The 18,971-nt window shown below is 48.3% G+C and overlaps 1 protein-coding gene across 1 annotated transcript in view; it reads left to right on the forward strand.

The window, feature by feature from the left end:
* LOC124979001 (RNA-binding protein Musashi homolog 2) overlaps positions 1 to 18,971 on the forward strand; it is a 242,505-nt gene that overhangs the window by 102,361 nt on the left and 121,173 nt on the right. Inside the window, exon 2 of the mRNA XM_047543042.1 lies at positions 5,255 to 5,303. Within this exon, the coding sequence (XP_047398998.1) occupies positions 5,267 to 5,303 (37 nt within the window). The 5' untranslated portion in view covers positions 5,255 to 5,266. The remainder of the gene's footprint in view (positions 1 to 5,254; positions 5,304 to 18,971) is intronic.

Genomic DNA, 18,971 nt, shown 5'->3' on the forward strand with positions numbered 1-18,971 from the left:
GTATTGTGTTCATTTACAACTAAAAATTTAAAAAAATTTTTTTTTCACAAATGGGGTACAACATTTCTCTAGTCATACGGGAGGTAGAGTCACACCATTTGTGTGACCATATATATACATAGGGTAATGATGTTTGTCTTGTTCTAGTATCTTTCCTTCCCCCACCCCTCCTCACTCCTCATTTTCCTCTGTACAATTCATCCTTCCTCCATTTTTGCCTCCCCTCCCCGCCCTACCCTGTTATGTATCATTATCCACTTATCAGAGAAATCACTCGGCCTTTGGTTTTTTGGGATTGGCTTATCTCACTTAGCATGATATCCTCCAACTCCATCCATTTACCTGCAAATGCCATAATTTTATTCTTCTTTATGGCCAATAATATTCTATTATGTATATATACCAGTTTATTTATCCATTCATCAATTGAAGGGCACCTAGGTTGGTTCCACAATCTAGCTATTGTGAATTGAGCAGCTATGAACATTGATGTGACTGCATCACTGTAGTATGCTAATTTTAAGTCCTTTGAGTATAAACCGAGGAGTGGGATAGCTGGGTCAAAAGGTGGGTCCATTCCAAGCTTTCTGAGGAATCTCCATACTGCTTTCCAGAGTGGCTACACCAATTTGCAGCCCCACCAGCAATGTATGAGTGTACCTTTTCCCCCACATCCTCGCCAACACCTGTTGTTGCTTGTATTCTTGATAATCGCCATTCTAATTGGGGTGAGATGACATCTTAGGGTTGTTTTGACTTGCATTTCTCTTACTACATTTTGTTGAACAAAATGCATGTAACAAATCATAGAACCTTGGTAGCAGACAATAACTTTATGTCACATGTTTGGAGGATGATGGGAAGCAGCTCTGCTGATCTGGTCTAGCCTCACTCACATGTTTTGGGGTGACCGGCTGTTAGCCGATCTAGATTGGCCTCAGTTGGGCACCTGGGAAACTTGGCCTGCCCTGCATGCCTCTCATCTTCCAGGAAGCCAGCCTGGTCAAGTCCTGCTCATGGTAATGACAGAGGTGCAAGAGAAAAAAGCAGACGTGCAGAATCTCTCAAGGGCAGACCCCCAACAGGCATACCATTCTCTCCACCTTATTGGCCAACACAAGTGAAGTCCAGATTCAAGGGACGGGGAGATAGACTACCTCCTCTTTGGAGAAAGGAACTGCAAAATTACCGCCTAAAGGGTATGGGGCCCTTGATGCTTGTCTACCATAGAACTATGTAATTTGCCTCTTATTTGTATTTAGGCTGAAGCTTTGCAAGTAGTGAATGCCTAATGAGTATAGGTTGCATAAAAGTAAATAAAGTTGCCATTAGCTACAATTTCTAATCAAGATTGGGTTGGCTGCATGATGTACACATTAGCAGGAGTGTATCTGCTAGAAGCAAAGTTTATATAACATCCAAGCCGAATCTGAATTTTTCCAACTTTGGGTGCCTGGCGTCGCTGGGTTGCCACTAAGTAATTCCTCTTCTTGTTGTCTTTCCCCTACTTTGAGAGTGTAACAATGTTAAATGTCCAGAAAAGGGGAATAACAAGAGGGAACTGCGGCCAGCCACACTGAAGTGGACCCTCTCAAGGAGAGATTTTGTTCCATGTGTTGGACATGGGTATATGTTAGAAGAAGCAGCAACCTCTGTCCATGTCTTTTTCTTACCCCTCAGAAGTGTGCACTGGAAAGAGGGGCCCATGGACCAGCAGCTGCAGCAGCAGCAGCACCTGAGAACCTTCAGATCTGCAGATATCACTGAATCAGGCTCTCTGGAGGGGGGTCCAGGAGGTGGCTTCACAAAGCCTGGGGTGACTTTGATGTGGATGAGGTTTGACAAACCCTGCCCCAGCCCTATTGGCCCTGGAGACCATAGCACAGCATAGTCCTGACTTTGCCTTAGCCAGAAATACAGGCACAGGACCTTTCGTCAGGACAAAGCCCAGAAGGGTCCCAGGGGGTGTCCCATTCCTAACCACTGCGCCTTGTTTTTTCATTCATGAATATACACCACTGAGGATACCAGGGTTCATGGTAAACCTGCCTTTGGCTATTACCAGGCACATCTCAAGGTTGAAGTAAGCTCCTTCCCAAACACACTTAGGCTCATGCCAGGGCATGAGACAAAGCAAACTGAGGTTCAGACGCCTCCTGTCCCCTCTCCCTCAGGTGCCCACATGTGGTACACAGACATCTGTAAAGCACATGAAGGCATTATCAACATTGAGTAAATGGCAGTGTGAGTCCTAAGGATGAGGGTGGTATCCCTTGAGGACTATTTAACAAGTTTAATGGTATTTTCTACCCATGTCAGAAAAACTCCTGTTTGCAGCCCTCAGCTCTTTTGTGAAGTTCCAGCCCTGAATGAGGCCTGGCCTGTGCCTTGGTGTTCACTCCACATGCCACCTCCTCTTCCTGGGTCTCGTGTGCACACGTGTGCGTGAGACAGAAAGACTGAGGTTACCAGCTTGCTGGCTCCGGGGTTGATACTGGTTACCTCAGCCGTGCCCCTTACTTCCCCTTGATGGAGACTCACACAAGCCGCTTCTGTTTGATTCACATAGAACCGTGAGAAACAGCCCCATATGTGAGGCTGTGTTTTTCATTCTATTCAGTCTTTGTATATTCAAATTCTCCTAGTTTCAGCTCTTGCTGTTCTGCCAGATTTCCATCGCATTGATGGCTTCTCTGAATTAATAAGTGTTTTGCAACCGCTGAAAAGTTTTCTCCCCCCCAAGCACTGGGACTTATCCATATTGATTTTCTTTTTCTTTCTCTTTCCTCTCTAGCTACTTTCTTAGATGTTGTGTTTTGTAAAGTGTTAATAGAATTTTTCTTTCACCCTGACACTATCTGTTGAGGAGGTCTTTGCGAGCCCCCGTTGTACAGCTGGACTACAGAGGAGGGAGCTCTATTCTTTACGACAACGGTTGCCCCCAAAACAGCCCCCGATCCTCCTCCACTCTCACCAGGGTGGAGGGAACGTTGGGGAGCTGAGTAAGAAAACATCCAAACTTAGCAAGGAGAGGAGGGTGCAGTTACGCCCTGTTGAAAGGGAGTTTTGGAAATACATTTTTTTTTTCATTCAAAATATTTATTTCCTAAGGGGATCTGAGTCGCAGAACCAAAAACATGGCCAACACAGAAGCGGGGCTGTTTTCCTTCCCGTTAGGCATTTTCAGCTCAAAATAAGGATTTGGCAAACATCTCAGCAAACTGTGGAGATGGGTGCGAAACAGATGTCACATTTACCTGCCCGATCCTCAGCAGACCCCTGGCCTCCGCTGCACCCCAGGGGCTGAGTCTGAGATGTCATATGCTGAAGTGCGACTCACAGACACACCAGTTGATCTTACAGGGCTTTTGCTGAAGTGGTGCCTGGGAGGCAGGATGGCTGTGGTGTGTTATGACCTCAGCAGGACCTGGGGGCTTCTCAAACCTCCCTGGGATGGGCTTCCAGGAGGGGAAAGGGAAGCAACCCCTGTTCCTGTGATCCCCAAACTAGCGTCACCTCCTCTTGTCAGCTGGTGTCCAAGGGAAGGCAGCTCCCCACCAGAGGAGTAGCCAAGAGGGCAAGGCCATCCTCCCAGCAGCTGACTTCAGGAGTGGGGACCAGGAGGGGAAGGTCCCAGAAGCCTGTTTGTTCAGACTCGGTTGCTTAGCAACAGAAGGGGGCCCTGCCTCCAGAAGGGATTCTTAAACTCACCAGTCCCTTCAAGGTTGTTGACTGGTTTGCCTACCTGCTCTTCCATTCTTGCCTGGACTTTGCTCTTCCCTCTCTTTTAACTAGTGGCATAGAAAAGTAGATTTGATTAGTCTGGAGGCACCATTTTAAGCCTTATTTTATAGCTTCGCCCAGTGTCCTCTCCTGGGCTGGAGATTGCAGACTGGTAGGAGTGAGCAGTGAATCGCCTGTGATTCCTTTTCCCAGCTGGCTTAGCTCAGGCCCCCAGGCTCATTTGTGAGCCTTTGAGCACAAATCAACTGCTCAGTCCTTCCCTGGCTGAAACTGCTCCAGGGACAGAGCCCTCGGGCAATAGTTTTGTCCACCCACAACCACTCGGGTTGGGTTGTTTCTGTTGCCAGCCACAAACACAAAATGAAGAGAGCACAGCGCTCACCTGGCCAGACCAGTTGCTCCCACAGTGAGTAGCTGGTTGGTTAGGACAGCGACCTGTGTGCTACAGATGTGTCTTCTGAAATAAAGGACTGGGCATGAACAAAAGGAATGGATTTCATCGCCAGATCTGGTTCTTGAAGGAGGAGTTTCTTAGATCTATGTGGGAGTTGAGTGTGGATCCTGAAATCTTCCTACTAGAAGTATCCCAAATAGTTACAGGATGTGTGGGAAAGGAGTCAGAGGATGCCTTTGTAGTCTCCTCGGTGTTTTTTAAAAGATTCCAGCATCAATGTATTAATTTGCTAAAGCTGCTGTAACAAACCACAGAAATTTGTTTTCTGACAATTCTGGAAGTGAAAAGCCCAACTTTGAGATGTGGCAGGGTTGGTCTCTTCTGAGGCCTCTTTCCTTGGCTTGGAAGGGGACCTTCTTTTCCCACTGTTCACGTGGCCTTCGTTCTGGTGTGTGCCTGTCTTAATCTCCTCGTCTTGTGAGAACACCAGTCATGTTGGATCAGGAACCACCCGAATGACCTCATTTTAACCTAATTACTTCTTTAAAGACCCAATCTCCAAATATAACCTTATATACAGTACTGAGTGTTAGGACTTCAATATGTGAATTTGGGAGGATATAGTTCATCCCATAACAATCCAGATGTTTAAGTTTTATTGTTTATAATGGGAAACAATTTAAATATCTGTCAGAAGGGAAATAATTAAATAAGCGGTAGCTTCTTGCTTCATTAAATGCTATAAAATGATCAAGATGGTATTTACAATGTAGTGACCTGGGAATTGTTTGTAATATTTTAATGTTACTAGTAAGAAAATGCACACACACACACACACACACACACATACACACATAATAAAACTAGGACAAAAATTCCGCATACTAGATTTTTTTTTAAGCAAACACTAAAGGACAATATACCATATGTTAGCTGTAGCTGTGCTGAGTAGTAAAATCAGCAGTATTTTTTCTTTTTATTTCTTAGTATGTTCAAATATTGTTTAATGAGCAACTATTATTTCTATAGTGGAAACTGCTTCTCCCATCAACACCCAACATAAATATATATACTTCTTGGAAATTCCTAAAGCAACCTCTTTTCTGTGTTTTGCAGGTGGAGGATGCAATGCTGATGTTTGATAAAACCACCAACAGGCACAGAGGTAAGATGACCCCAGCATATGAAGTGTGTCCCCTCACCTTCTCCTGGCCTTCGCCTCTTCTCACCCCTAGTCCCACTGACAAAAGATACAGGGAAGAGTTCAGAATGAAGCAGGTAGAGGTGACCGTCTTTGAGGATCAGTATTCACTGAGGGCCACCAAAGCACAAAGAAACCATAGAGTGGACAGCAAAGCCCCCTTCTCTCTTGGCACGGGAACCATGGCTGAATTACAGAGCCAGGCCAGCACATGCCATTAGATATACCTTTCTGATCCTGACTTTCTTAAATCCCTTTCTAGCTTTAGCAGTAAGTGATCCGAGTGGAAATTATTCATAGCAATTACTCAATTGAGTTCTCAATTTGCATTGAAGGAGGTGGTTTAGAAGCAGACTGTCAATCTGGAGAGAGAATGAGAAGCCTTGCCTTGGGTTTGTTCGCTGTGTACAGCGATTACAGATGTGGAGGTGCTCCGTGGTGTCTTGAAACCTGCACAGGACATCTGCACTGCTGTGTATTCTCTCCTGTGCTCCTCCTGTCCCATCCCTGTTACACGAAATGGGTCTCAACCTACAGTCCAAGGACCTTGGAAATGGCATGCACTTTTCCTGGGAGACGATCCTTAGTGTTGGGCAGATTGTCCATGGGTTCTCCAACCACCACCTCCCCAAAGAACACATTGAAATGATTGCTTTGAACAGAAAAATTGGAGGAATCTAGAAATCCCTCCCCAGAAAGAGTAGTCAAAGGAGGTTATGATTTGGTGTTCCATTCTCCTGTTCTACAGAAGCCCCAGGTCTCTGGGGTTCCTATTAACAGGATGTTAATGAGCAGACTTCCGAAAGGGTGGCAGGAAAGGGTGTGGGGTGTTCTCGAGGGTGAGCGGTGTTTCCTTGCCTCTTGGATTGAGTTTCAATGTTTCTTGCGTGGTTTACATTCCTGCTGTCGCCTGTGATTAGAAGCAGCTACCCAGTGCTGACTGTGAGTCTTTCCTGTTTGGAGAAGGCAGTTGAGCCAAAGGGAGGAAGGGATGGAGGGGGAGTCATTGCTGGCAGGGGTGGGAGAAGGCCGGACATATCCCTCTTGTGTCTGGTAACCCAACTTCTCATGTCCACATCTGCCACACCCTCCAAATAGGAGAGCTGAGACTCGGATGGGCTACAGTGACAGCAAGTGTTTGTGGAGGGAAGGGACGGGCAGGGGTGGAGGGTGAGGGGCAGGGAGAGGTATGGGTGATTGTCTTTGCTGCATTGCTCTGGAAAGAGAGCCAAGAGAGGGAGGGGTGGTGATGGGCCGTTTGTCATGATCCCTGGACATTGCCCACGGGTGTCCATCTACCATCTTGGATTCCAAAGCTCCAGTTCCACGAGCATCTTCCATTTTGACCTTCGCAGCGCTGCATGAGGGTGGTTGTAACTTTGGGGAAACTCACTTAATTTTTTGTGCCTCAGTTTACCCATCTGAAATGGAGATAGTAACAAACCTCATCATAGGATTGTTTGGAGCGCGTAATTCCAAGCACAGAGTCACGTGAGCATGAATGTTAGCTCTTGTTATCATATGGTCAACTCCATTTTGGGCAATGAGATCATCGAGGCTCAGGGAGGTGGCTGATGCGCCCAAGGTCCCAGCAGGGGCTCCGAATCCAAGGCTGCTGGTTCCAGATTCTGCTCTCTCTCTCTGTGATGTCCAGATACCTGGGACAGGTGTGTTAAGAAGAAGCATTTTCATCTGTTTATTGTCAAGGTGGGCATTGCTACCTACACAAGGCACCCAGTAGTCAGTGTTCAATTTTACAAACCTGGAGGACTCCTAAGCGGTCTCAGGGATTTTTCCTATTCTTCCTCCCCACACCCCCGCATCCCTGGTGCTGGAGTCGACCCCAGGACCTCAAGCCTGCCAAGATCAGTGGAAGAGATGGTTTTTGATCTGCTCTGTGTCTGGACCCTTCCTCCATGTCTTCATCTCATCAACCTTCACAGTCACACAGGGACAGAGGTTTGTCCTCTGAGGGTCCTGAGAGGACCAGTGACTTGCTGAGGTCCCACAGGTAGGAAATGGCAGAGATAGGATTCACTTAGGATGTTGGATTTCTGGGCAGAGATCCTGAGGATTCCAGAAATAATTCCCTCACTGCTAACCAGAGCCCTCGAGCAGGATGCAGCACCTCCCGTTTCCAGAGGGGAGAAGGGCAGGAAGGTGATCTTCCACTGATCTTCAAAAAGACAGTCACTGGGCTGGGCGTGTAGCTCAGTGGTAGAACATGTGCTTGGCAGTGGTGGGGGGGTGGTCCTTCTGGGACTGGTGCGGCAGACTGCCTGTTAGGAAGTGGAGAACTCTCAGTGCTACAGTCTAGGGCTCAGAGTGGCTTCAGGGTGTCCTCACTGACCCTCCTGGGTCCAGACTCCAGTGGGCATTGAGGGAAGGAGATCGGGCAGAAGCTGGTGAGCAGGCAGGACCTGCGTGAGCAGTTGGCCACCCTGCCTCAGTGTAAGCTCCCTGTAGTGGGTGCAGGACCAATACTGTGATTTGTGGGGCCCAGACCAAGAGGAAAGGTGGGTCCTCTTTTTATTAAAAAATGATTAAGAATTTCAAGATGACCACAGAACATTAAGCCAGGGCAGAACCTTCTGAGCAGAGGCTAAGTGTAGCTGCTTCAGCTGCACACCCATGAGTGGATGTAGCCTGCAAGCCCTGTTTGATGCTGTTGGGTGGGGGAAGAGCAGGCAGGGGCAAGGTATGCCAGGAAGTTTCTGGAAGAAAGACCTGGCATCTGCCTCCCCTCTCCTTAGTCTCCCCAGTGTCCTTTCTGTGCAGGTGGGAATTTTGCCCTATATGCATTTTCCACCCCATCAGAAGGGGCCAGGAGGAGCTTCTCTTGGGCTGGGTGCTAATGCTGGGGTAGCCCTGAATTTCAGAGCACTGAGGGGTGCGGGGGGGAAAGAGCCCATCACAGCAGAAGCACGAGTTGTGTATCCGGAGCACGGGCCCCGCATCTGCAGCCTGAGGGAGGGTGGAATCAGGTGATGAGCACGGGAAACGAAAGGGTCCTGCAGCCACCCCACCACAGCCCCAGCTCCACCTGCTCGGCGTCCAGCCTGCCGTCATCTCATCAAAAGGGACATCTTGCAGTGGTAGAGGCTGGGGACTCCTCTGGCGGACACTGTGTGCAGCTCTCCTCCCCCCCTCCCCTTCTTCTCCTCGGTAATGGGGATGGAACCCAGGGCCTTGTACTTGCTGGGCTAATGCCATACCTCTGAGCTGCATCCCAGCCCCCTCCAGCTCTCCTCTTAAAGCAGCCCAGGCCACCATCCAGAGCGTTGTCCAGCACAGCGGGGCGCTTCGTTTGCCTCTCACCCCACCCTGTTGGGCACCTGGGCTACCACTGCATCCTCAGCCCCAGGGATGTTGACCTCTGGGTGTGCCCTCAGGGCCAGGGCTCTGCAGCGTTGGGGAACAGCCTGGCCGACCAAGCTCCTGGACCCGCTCGGGCCACACTCGCCATTAGGAGCCAGAGGTCAGGGCAGAATGTCCGTTCTTGTCCCCAGTGGCCTCCTCCTATCCCTGCTCTGTGTGGGCAGGGATGCTCTCAGGTCCATCTGTGGCTTCTGCAGGACCGTAGGAGAGAATCCTGGGCATGGGAGACCATGAGCCCTCCCTGAATGCGTTTGCTGTGCCCTGCAAGCAGTCTGAGGTCAGAGTTCAGCGGCGGCCTCGCGGTGGGTGGAGTGGGACGAGTGTGGGTCTTCCCATCCCCGTGGAGCACTGTGGGCTTCCGGCTTGCACCGTTCCGCTCGTTCTGCCTGGGGCTCTTAGCCTCTCTCCACATCTGGGCTTCTTCCTCGGAAAAATGCAGGACCTAGGATTGAGGAATCCCAGGACCCCAAATGTGAGTCTGGATTTTAGCTTTTTAACCATTGAGGATGGTTTTTTAAAACTTCTAAAAAAATATATTCATAACGAGAGGAGGGCATGAGCAGTTGTTGCAAACAGGGTTTCTGAGGAAGTGCCTTTGAGAGGGGACACGGGCTGTGGGGGGTTTATTAGAACCTGCTCTTGATTAGAGGTGGCGGAGGGAGAAGTTGACCTGTGGTTCAGAAATGGGGTGGTCCTTCCCCTTCCTCTGTTGGGGTGAGAGAGCATCCTTTGTATCCACATGATCAGTCGTTGGATACAGCCCACACAGTGAAGCTGTTGTGACCTGATTTTATTGTCCTGAGGAACTCTCATAGGGGACCTACAACTAGAACTTTCTTCCAGCAATACTCCCAGCAACTGGGGAAGGTGTCCCTCATTCTGGAAGAACATTAGGGCATCCTGTCACCACATCCACCATGGTTTCTGCTGTTGTGGCTTCTGTGGCGGTCCCAACAGGCCAGGTCCGCCATCTTGGTGGAAGTAGCTGGTGCTGAGCCAGCACATACCTACTTGCACATGGGCTGAATTTGTAGGGCAAGGGCTTGTAGGTGAACCAAGCTGCCCAGAGTCGCAGGCAGAGGGTCACAGAGCCGGGACCTCACCAGCCTGTCTGACAGGCTGCCCAGGCTCTTGGCCACTCTGCAGGCCTGGCGCTGTGCTAGGCCCTCATGAAAGCAGGGGAGTTGGTGATGTAAGGAGCTTGAGCATTTCCGCATTTTTTGCTCCTTCCTGCTGGACCTCAGGGCTTTCCATTTCCACATGGAAGAACTAAGGCACACAGAGTTTGGGGGTGCTGCAGGCAGGTTCCTGGAGCCAGACAAGGAGCTGAGCTACTGGTGGAAACTGGGGCCACCCTTGGCCCTGCCCATCACTTTATCCCTTGAGACGATTTGTGCCCAAGGGGGAGAGGAAATGGTGACTTTCCACTTTTCTCAATCTCTTCGTTTGCTCTCTAAAAGTTGTTAGAGGTGGTCTGAAAAATATTGGGCAGATCATCAAAGGATTTAAGCATAGCGGGTGGAGTTCATTGCTTTATCCTTGCAAAACTCAGATAAGATCTTGAACTCAACATTAAGTATTGATCCTGGGGTTGGGCTGGGCGGGGAGGGACAGGGCGCGAGGAAGCAAGGTGCCATCCTTCTAATTTCTTCTTCTCCTGGCAGGAGCTGAGTAGAGAGCCCGTGGGAGAGGCGGGCAAGGTGGAATATCCCTGCTGTTGGCATGCTCTCCACAACCTCGGCCCTGTCTGAGAAAGTGGAATGTGGACGTGTTGGTTGCTGAAATAACATCCTACACTCACTTCCTTCTGGGGAGGGGAGCCCTTCAGCATAACGGTCACTCGGGCACGTCAACTGCCCCTCCCTCTGACCCCAGGCCCTGGGCTCCTGAATCCCAGTGTGCTGGGATGATTGGGGCCTAGTGGGAAATGAGTGAGAAGTCTCTGAAGCTCATTCCATAGCCTGGGGAGGGTCAGCTGGAGAGGGGATGGTTTCTGGCCATGGCCATCCCTGTAGCTGCCATTACCCAGTGGGCCTATTTGCTGTGGAAGCTTGCCAGCAGCAAAGGAACAGGATACACTGAGAGAAAAATAAAGATTAGTGTGATGAATGACTTCTCCTGACAGTTAGCAGTCACTTATTAAGTGCAGTGCTAATGGCTTTGGAGAGAAATAGCAGCTCCGGACAGCCACCAGCCCCCGCAAAGGATCCCTCCCCTAAACTACCACCGCAGGCTCTTGAACAGATAGGGTCCTTTCCCAGAGTGGCTAAGCCTTATCTGGAGCTGGGGAGCTGCATGGGGTGGCATATCCAGCCAGAGGAAGGGACTCTCCACAGACTCACCTCAAAGCCATTGGACCCAGAGCCTGGCTTCTTCCTTGAAGCTTGCTCAGAATCTCTGTCCTGAAAGCAGTTGGCCAAGTTTAAGGTCTCCATAATTTGTGTAATCAGTTTATTTATTAAAATGGTGCCAGTAAGCTGTAACTGAAGCTGTGATAGAAGATAATGCTTTTCTAAGAAGAAAAAACAGCCCTTAATGTCTTGAATACCTGCCAGACACTCACTTTTGAAATTGACCCCTGAAGTCCAGATTGACTCTTTTATGTATACTATATAAAGATGATTAAGAATTGCACTGTAATTATTTGTTTATTGGTGCCTATTTCTCAAAAAAAAATGGGGGAGGCATGTAAGAAGAGTTATGCAAAGGCGTAAATTAAATTTTAAAAAATGTAAAAGCATTGCTTCATTCATAAGCGTGGGATGTCAAAGACAGCGTAAGTGCGCTTTTCCTGATGAAGTTCTGGCATTCGGGTTTCATTTACCTGGGGAAGCTGTCTGGGGTTTATAAGCAGCAAATGTGACTTTGTGGGTGGAAGAAAGAAGGGTGTCTGACAGAGGTTGAGTCTAAGAGAAGGGTCTTTGGGCTAGAAAGCCTGATGAGGTTATGTAGCATCTCAGTTGGCAGTGACACCTGAGCTGACGTGACAAGTGGTCCCTCTCCAAAATTCCAGTGCCCACCCTGGGGATCTAGAGCAAGATTTCCTGCTGGTCTGCCCAACCAGAATTGTGCCAGTGGTACTTTCTCACCTCTCGAATCTGTTTGCATATGGGTGTTAGTGGCTGATAGTGCGAAGTACCCTCGGGTATGTTCATGGGTTCCTCTGGTTTATGGGAAAACCCATAAAGCAGTAGTCGTCGTTTGTTGATATTAATCCTAATGTTGCACCCAAAGTGGGAACCAGTTAATAAGAAAGCGAGCTGGGGGTCTTGGCCTCACAGAACTCTGTCTAGTTTGTAGTGTGATGCAGCCACTGAACACGCCAGTCAGGCTATTAGGCAAGTATGGAGTCTTCATGGGGTTAGGTAAAAATCCTGTTCTCCGAGTGGACCTCTCCCAGTGTGGGGCAGCTGCTTAGGAAAAGCATTGTCAAACCCAGGGATCTAGGAGAAGATGCTCAGGATGACTCCAAGACGGAGTCTCCTGTGCTCTAGGTTAGACAGCAGAGGCCTTGGGGGCGGGGGAGTAGGGATGTGGACGCCGGTTGCTACCTTTGGGTACTTGAAGCGAATCTGTTGGAAGCTCTGGGCAGGCTTGGGGTTGGGCACACTTCAGTTGGAATGAGGGAGAGTTGTCAGTCCAACGGAGGCAACAAAGGGACAGCCACTTTCTTTCTGCTAGATTCTCAGAACCCCAAGTTCTGTGCCTCTGGTGGGGTGCATTCAAATGCTGGGGCTGTACGAGGGGCCGATCGTGCTGTGTTCCCCACCATGCAGGGCACAGGGGCCTTGTGACTCCCTCACAGGGCTCCCCCCTAGGCCCTGTACCCCTGTAGCACTGAGGGTGAGGTGGGACAGAATGAGAAGTGCTGCCCCCACCCTGAGCTGAGGTTCAGAGACCAGCCCCAGAGCTGTCTGCACATTTTATTTTCTCGTTAAATAAACACCATTAGCCTTCCCAAGAAATTGGTGCAAACATGACCTCGCAAATAACCAATTAAAAGGGCAGGGTTGAAGGGGAATGAGAATTTGAAAACATGTAGAGGAGGCCATTAGAGATTCCTATAGATGCCCCAGCCCTGGCAACATCGATCCAGGACCTTAATTTTATTTCTGACAGGAAACCAAGGACTGAGCTTTAATTTTTTTCTTTTTCCCCCTGAGCTAACTCAATTCCGGAAGCGCCCATTCCGGCGCTGTCTCTTGAGATATTAATCAACACAGTAGCTTGGTTTCTGTTCACCTGCTTTTCTTTGTAGACCCGGAGTGATACAAAGCCCTCAACTCCTTAGCAACGGGGCTGGGGACAGGGTGCCCAGGGCCAGCAGGAGCTGCAGAGCCAAGGGGAATTAGTATCCTGGGGGAGCTGTGTTTTCTTTAGCCCAAGTATAAATCTTAAACTTCTTTCCTTTGGAAGAAAAGTCCTGGCACCAGAAGGGCGGTGAGCTAATAGGCCTTCCTGCCTTCCCCTGGCTGTGGCCCACGGAAGCAGAAAGGGAGTGGGCTGAGGGTCAGAAACTTCGCTGACCCAGAAGTGGTCTTTTTGTTGAGAGGGACAATGTGTCTTTTGTTGGGTCCGGTTCCCATGGAGGCCGAGGCTCCGGCTTCACATGTTCTGAGAGCTCTGTGAGGGCGCAGTGTGGGGGCCTGAAGAGAAAGGAACCTCGGATTGGTGACTTGATTAAAAGCATTCCTTCCTTAGCACCCCGTAGCGCTGCTGGGGGCCGTGGAGGGCTGGGCCGGGGGTCACCCAAAGCTGTGGGTGGCTGCGTTCCTGTTGGGACTTGAGGTTCCCAAAGGAGCCCCCCCGTGACTGTGCAGCTCTGGGCCTGAGCTTCTGTGGTAAGACGTACAGGTCAGAGGGCAGACGCCAGCCCATCTGTCCCTCTGTATCAGCACAGTGTACTGCGAAGAGCCAGAGCTTTCAGGGTTGTCCATACTTGGATTTGAACCCCAGCTTCCCCATGGGTGACCCCAGGCAGGTGGCTGAGCCGTTTGGAGCCCCTCTCTGCTCCCTTGTGGAGTTTGTGCACCTGCCCTGAAGGTGGCTCACCTTGCCTAGTGTCCACGGCAAGCGGAGTGAAGTCAGTAGCCTTGTTCTTCCCCTTTCCTTTCAAATAAGACCGTTGCTTTAATTTCTCTAGGCAAACTAATTAAAATCTGTTTGAATTTGGGGGATCTTTGTTTTTGAAAATCAAACTTCTTCATAGCTGTCTCTTCCTCTGCTTTGCACACGACACACATGCTTGCTTTTATACATGGTATTTCTGAAAGGCTATCCACAAAACTGGTAGCAAATGGTTACAGTGGTTTTGTGGTTAAGAGCACACACTCGAGCCAGACAGTTGTTCAAATGTAAGCTGTATGTCTTAATAGCTGTGTGACCTTGTCCAAGTTACTTAACCACTCTGTGGCTCTGATTCATCCTCTATAAATTAGGAAGATGAGGAACTGAATGTGTAGCTCAGAGGCAGAGTGCTTGCCTAGCATGCTTGATGCCCTGGGTTCAGTTCTCAGCACCATAAAAGACAGATAAATAAAATAGAAAAAAGACCTTGGGTTAGCCCAAGGTTTTTACATTATTTAATAAGTAGAAAGTGCTTAGCACAGTCTCTGGCCATAATAAACATTCCCATGTTTTATGCACATATATACATACACACAAACGCAAATATATATACATAGGAAATGGCGTTTGTTTCTGGGGAGGAGGATTAAATGACCCGGAGGTACACAGGCAGGGGTATACTTTTTATTCTATTCTCATTTGCCTTTTGATTTTTTTGTGCCATGTTCATTTATTACATATTCAAATATTTACGTTTTAATGTAAGCTTTTAAAATTTCATCCCAGTTTGAATTGTCAATGTAGGGATATATCAACATGAAAGATTTTTCAAAAGAAAAAAATTTACCTGACCTCAGCACCCTAACACAGTAACTATGGCCCCTTCTTCTGTATTCTTGACATGTGCATAAATATTTTTAAAGTTGGTTGCAATTATGGGATTCATAGATTGTGTGGAATCTCACCCATTGCAGAGCAGGGTGTGGATCCTGCCTCGTGGAACCCCAGAGCTCCAGGCCAAGAAGACCTGAGAGTCCTTCACCTGTGAGGCGCCTCCGTCTTTTTCTTTCCATGCACAGAGAGAATCTAATAGACAGATGAGGATTTTCTTCATGGTTTCTGGTCTTCCCAGACAACGTGCTAGTATCAGAACAGTCAGACTGCCCCCCACCCTGCGCCATCTACAAACAAGCCTGTTTGCTCAAGTTCATCCAAGACCAGAGCAGAGAGAGGTCAGAGTGGGGAAGCCCTGCGTCCTGCAGTTCGAAGTACTTTGTAATTAAAAGAAAAAAAGGTTAAGCATTTTCTTACCCTAAGTTTCATTTAGTAAGCAAGTGAGAACCTTACACAGTGTGGCCTGTGCAGACTCCTCCCCTTGGTGTGTTTGTTGTTTACAGCTTAAGAGTCAAGGCAACACCCAGTGAGGAAGCTGGGGAAGTGTCCAGGCACATGGCAGTGGAAGAGAGCTCAGGCTGGAGTCACACTGCTGGGCTCAAATTCCAGAGCTGCCGCTAATCAGCTGAGTGACTGTGGACATGTTAGTAACCTTCTTGGAGCCTCGGTTTTCTCGTCTATTAAGTGTTACTGACTCATGGACTTGGAGCTTGAGTTAATATATGCAAAGCATCTGATGCTCAGGAAACTGTAAATGTTAACTTTATTGTTATTCTACTATCAACTATTGTTATTTTACTGCGAAGAAGAATACTGTCATTATTTGGGGGCTGTGGGCTCAAGCTTGCTGCCTGGAGACGTGAGCGCTCTAGAAGCCATTGGCAGGCAGATGCTGAGGAGCTTTCCACAGTCTGGGGCGCCATGGGTTGAACTGGGTCCTCAAAAGGATCTGTTGAGGGGCTGGGGTTGTGGCTCAGTGGTAGAGCACTTGCCTAGCATGTGTGAGGCACTGGGTTCAATTCTCAGCACCACATATAAATATATGAAAAAAATAAAGGTCTCTCAACATCTAAAAAATATATTAAAAGAAAAAACAAGATATCTTGAAGCACTAATGCCTCTTGAAGCCTATTTGGACATAGACTCTTTGGAGATGAAATCAAGTCAAGATGAGGTCCTACTGGAGTAGGTGAATCCAGTGTGACTGGACATGTAAAGCGAGTCCTGCGAGGGGAAGGCTGTGTACCTCAGGCAGAGGCTGGGTGGTGCAGCTGAAAGCCAAGAAGTGCTGGCAGGACCGGAAGCCAAAAGAAGGCAGAGAGCAGCTTCCCCAGGTCTTTGAAGAACAGGTCTTCAAAGCACATGGCCTGCCAGCATTTTGACTTCAGACTTCTAGGAATTTCTGTTGCTGTCAGCCCCCTAGCCTGTGGTACTTCGGTAGAGCAACCCTAGGAGAACAACGCAGGGGCAGTGTGGTGCTTTCTGTCCATCATGTCCCCTTGCTCGCCATCAGCCTGCAGGCCCTCTGTGCTTTCCTATCCATGTCCTCTCCCAGCAAAATTTTTGCAGGAGAAATTAAGAGAAAAGACCTTTTAAAGCTTAGTGGCCTCCAGGGCTCACCCATTTCTTCAGAAGCCAAGGAATAACCAGTGCAGTTCAGACCTGTCAGAATCCCCAGTTCTGATGGTACAAACCATACTCATCCGAGCACTGTTTCCAGTTGGTTCAATCAACCTCAGCTATTTAGAGAAAGAATGCATATTAAAAAAAAAAAAAAAAGAAGAAGGAAGGAAGAAAAAAGAAATCAGGCAAGCTCATGCATATGGCAACACCACCTTGGTATCCCTGCCTACCTGCCTCCGCTTTCACCTGCAAAAAAAAAAATCAGAAAACCCAGCAAGACAACACTGAACTTCAAAAGCTGCCAGACAGACTTCTTGATGTCTTTATGTTGTCCCAGAAACCCTTTCAGGCAGGAACATCTGCCAAATTCAATCCTGGAGTGAGTTTTTAAGCTATTAGTGCAGTGGAGGGTCACAGTGGCAGCACCTACGGGTCTCCGGTTGTAAGGATGCCGGTGGGCGCAGCGGTAGTGAGTAATTACAGCATTCGTGGGATGCGCTTCTGTTAATCCTTGCATGCGGTTGGCAAACCTGGCAGCGCATAAAAATAACTGCCGTGATTGTAAAGTGATCAAAGTTGTGTGCCTTGCAGCACTCCCTCCAAATCTGGAATTTCTTCCTCAGCTTGCCACCCATCTCGCTATCAGGGCAAAAACTGAGAGTGCCTCCTTCCTCCTGTGTGCCCAGCACTGGTGCCCGTGTTCCCTAGGCAAGGCCGCACCAGCTCTGCGGTGTATGTGGCAGCGCTGACATCCGATTTATTATCTCAGAGGGCTGGGCTGCCAGTTCATGGATGATTCATGACTCCGCTTTTCCACTGCTGCTGGAGGTGACATCATCCATTCTGGGCCCAGAATAGACACAGAGGCAACCGTGGCCCCTGTTTCGTGGGCCTGGACAGCTCTGGGCTCCCTCCCACCTCCCATCCAGCTGCCATGTGCTTGCTGAGCAGGAAGCACCGGGGACCCAGAGAGCCCACTGGAATTATCTTAGTAGAAGGTCATAAAAGTGTTTCAGTGCTGTGGCACAATAAAGCAGAGAGGGGATCTTCCCCAAAGTTCATCTTTTCCCTCTACTTGAAATTTAGATCTCATTTCTGCTTCACTTCTGTGGCCAGCTTTATTTCCTCATGTGGATGTGGGGATGGTTAGGAAGGTCTGGCTCTTCCTGCATTCGAGCGTTAGACTCTCCATGTGATGAATGATGGTTTTGATGTTAGAAGTTTGGATTCCATGGTTTTCAACCCTAGTTGCACATTAGCATCACCTGGGGAGTTTTTAAGTCATATGATGCCTGTGGCCCAGCCCAGGTCAGTTAAGGGAAATGGAGCCCTGACTACCATACCCTGGCAGTCAGGGCTGGGGACCCCTGCCTGGGTCACATGATCGCCAAGAGCCTTCCAGCTGTAAAACCCACCAAGGCAGCACCATCGGTGTTCTGTGGACCAGATCCTTGACCCTGACCTGTAGCTGGGGTCAAGGCCTCTCTTTCTCAGGACTCACCTTGGTGCCTAAAGAACCCAACGAAGTAATGAGAGTTCTTGCTTAGGAGGAAGAAAAGAGCTCCTTGTTTTCATTGTAGCTGCCTCTTACAGAGCTGATTTGGTAAAAAGACTGAAATAAATGGTTTGATTTTTAAAATTCAGTCCTGTGCCTCTGCCTTGAGCCCATGATGCCTGGCTTCAGTGCTGGAGGTGGGGGGAGCTGAGTGTTAGCCAGGAGTCTGTGCCCGGGTTTAGAAAGATTATGTGCTTCCCTCTCAGAGCCAGGTAGATAGAGGTGCTCTTCAAGCTGAAGTTCTGTTTCCTTTCTACTTCCAAAATCCCTAGTCTTGGCATCTGAAGTCTTCTTTTAATTAAGTTGATTCATTTGCCCTGGAAAGAGATTTCCTGATTCAGCTGGTATACTTATGTATAAACTATGCAGAAACACCAGGCAATTTTTCTGAGTGACAATAAGAAAACGTAGTCTGGAAATTATGGTTTAATTTGCTCCCTCCCCCATTCTGTCTTACTTTTAAAAAATTAAAATGAGTGAAATTTACAAAAGAGGCTTTGTATTTTGCCCATAGTGCTAATCTGTTTTACAACAGAGATGTGTATCCACAATACCTAATAATTTCCCTTTATGTTATTTTTAGAACTCTAGCTTTTAATGGACAATTGAATCATTCCTTGGCAAATAGGAAATCATCTAATTGCATGTTTGTATTTATTGTGAATTTGCAGGTAGGTCTCAGAGAGATTGGCGGGCATATGTAGAGTGAATGCCATTGTAAGGACTTTATTTTTAGGAGTTAAAAGCCACTTTGTCACCTCAGCTGTGTGCGTGTGTGTGTCATGTGTTTGTGGGATGTTTGCCTGTAGGTGTTTTTGTGCAGGTGGGAGGTTGTGGGGTGCATTTGAGTTGTATATGGCCCTTGGTTGTTTAAAAAAAAAAAAAAAAAAAAAAAAACACTGGAATCAAAGACATTGTGAATTATCAAAATAGGAAAGTAGGTGCCAGCTCCTGTCTTTTTCTATTTTAGGCTTGTGATTCTTTGATTGTGAAATGAATTAAAATCCCCCAATAAAATAAAGACCAGTGCCCTGGCCTGGCTATTAGTGGTGGTGTTAACTTCTCTGGGGTTGTGTAAAGTGGCTTCCACAGAGTGGTTGGTGGGAACTGGCACC

This window comes from Sciurus carolinensis, chromosome 3, assembly GCF_902686445.1.
Source record: "Sciurus carolinensis chromosome 3, mSciCar1.2, whole genome shotgun sequence".
Lineage (NCBI taxonomy): Eukaryota > Metazoa > Chordata > Mammalia > Rodentia > Sciuridae > Sciurus > Sciurus carolinensis.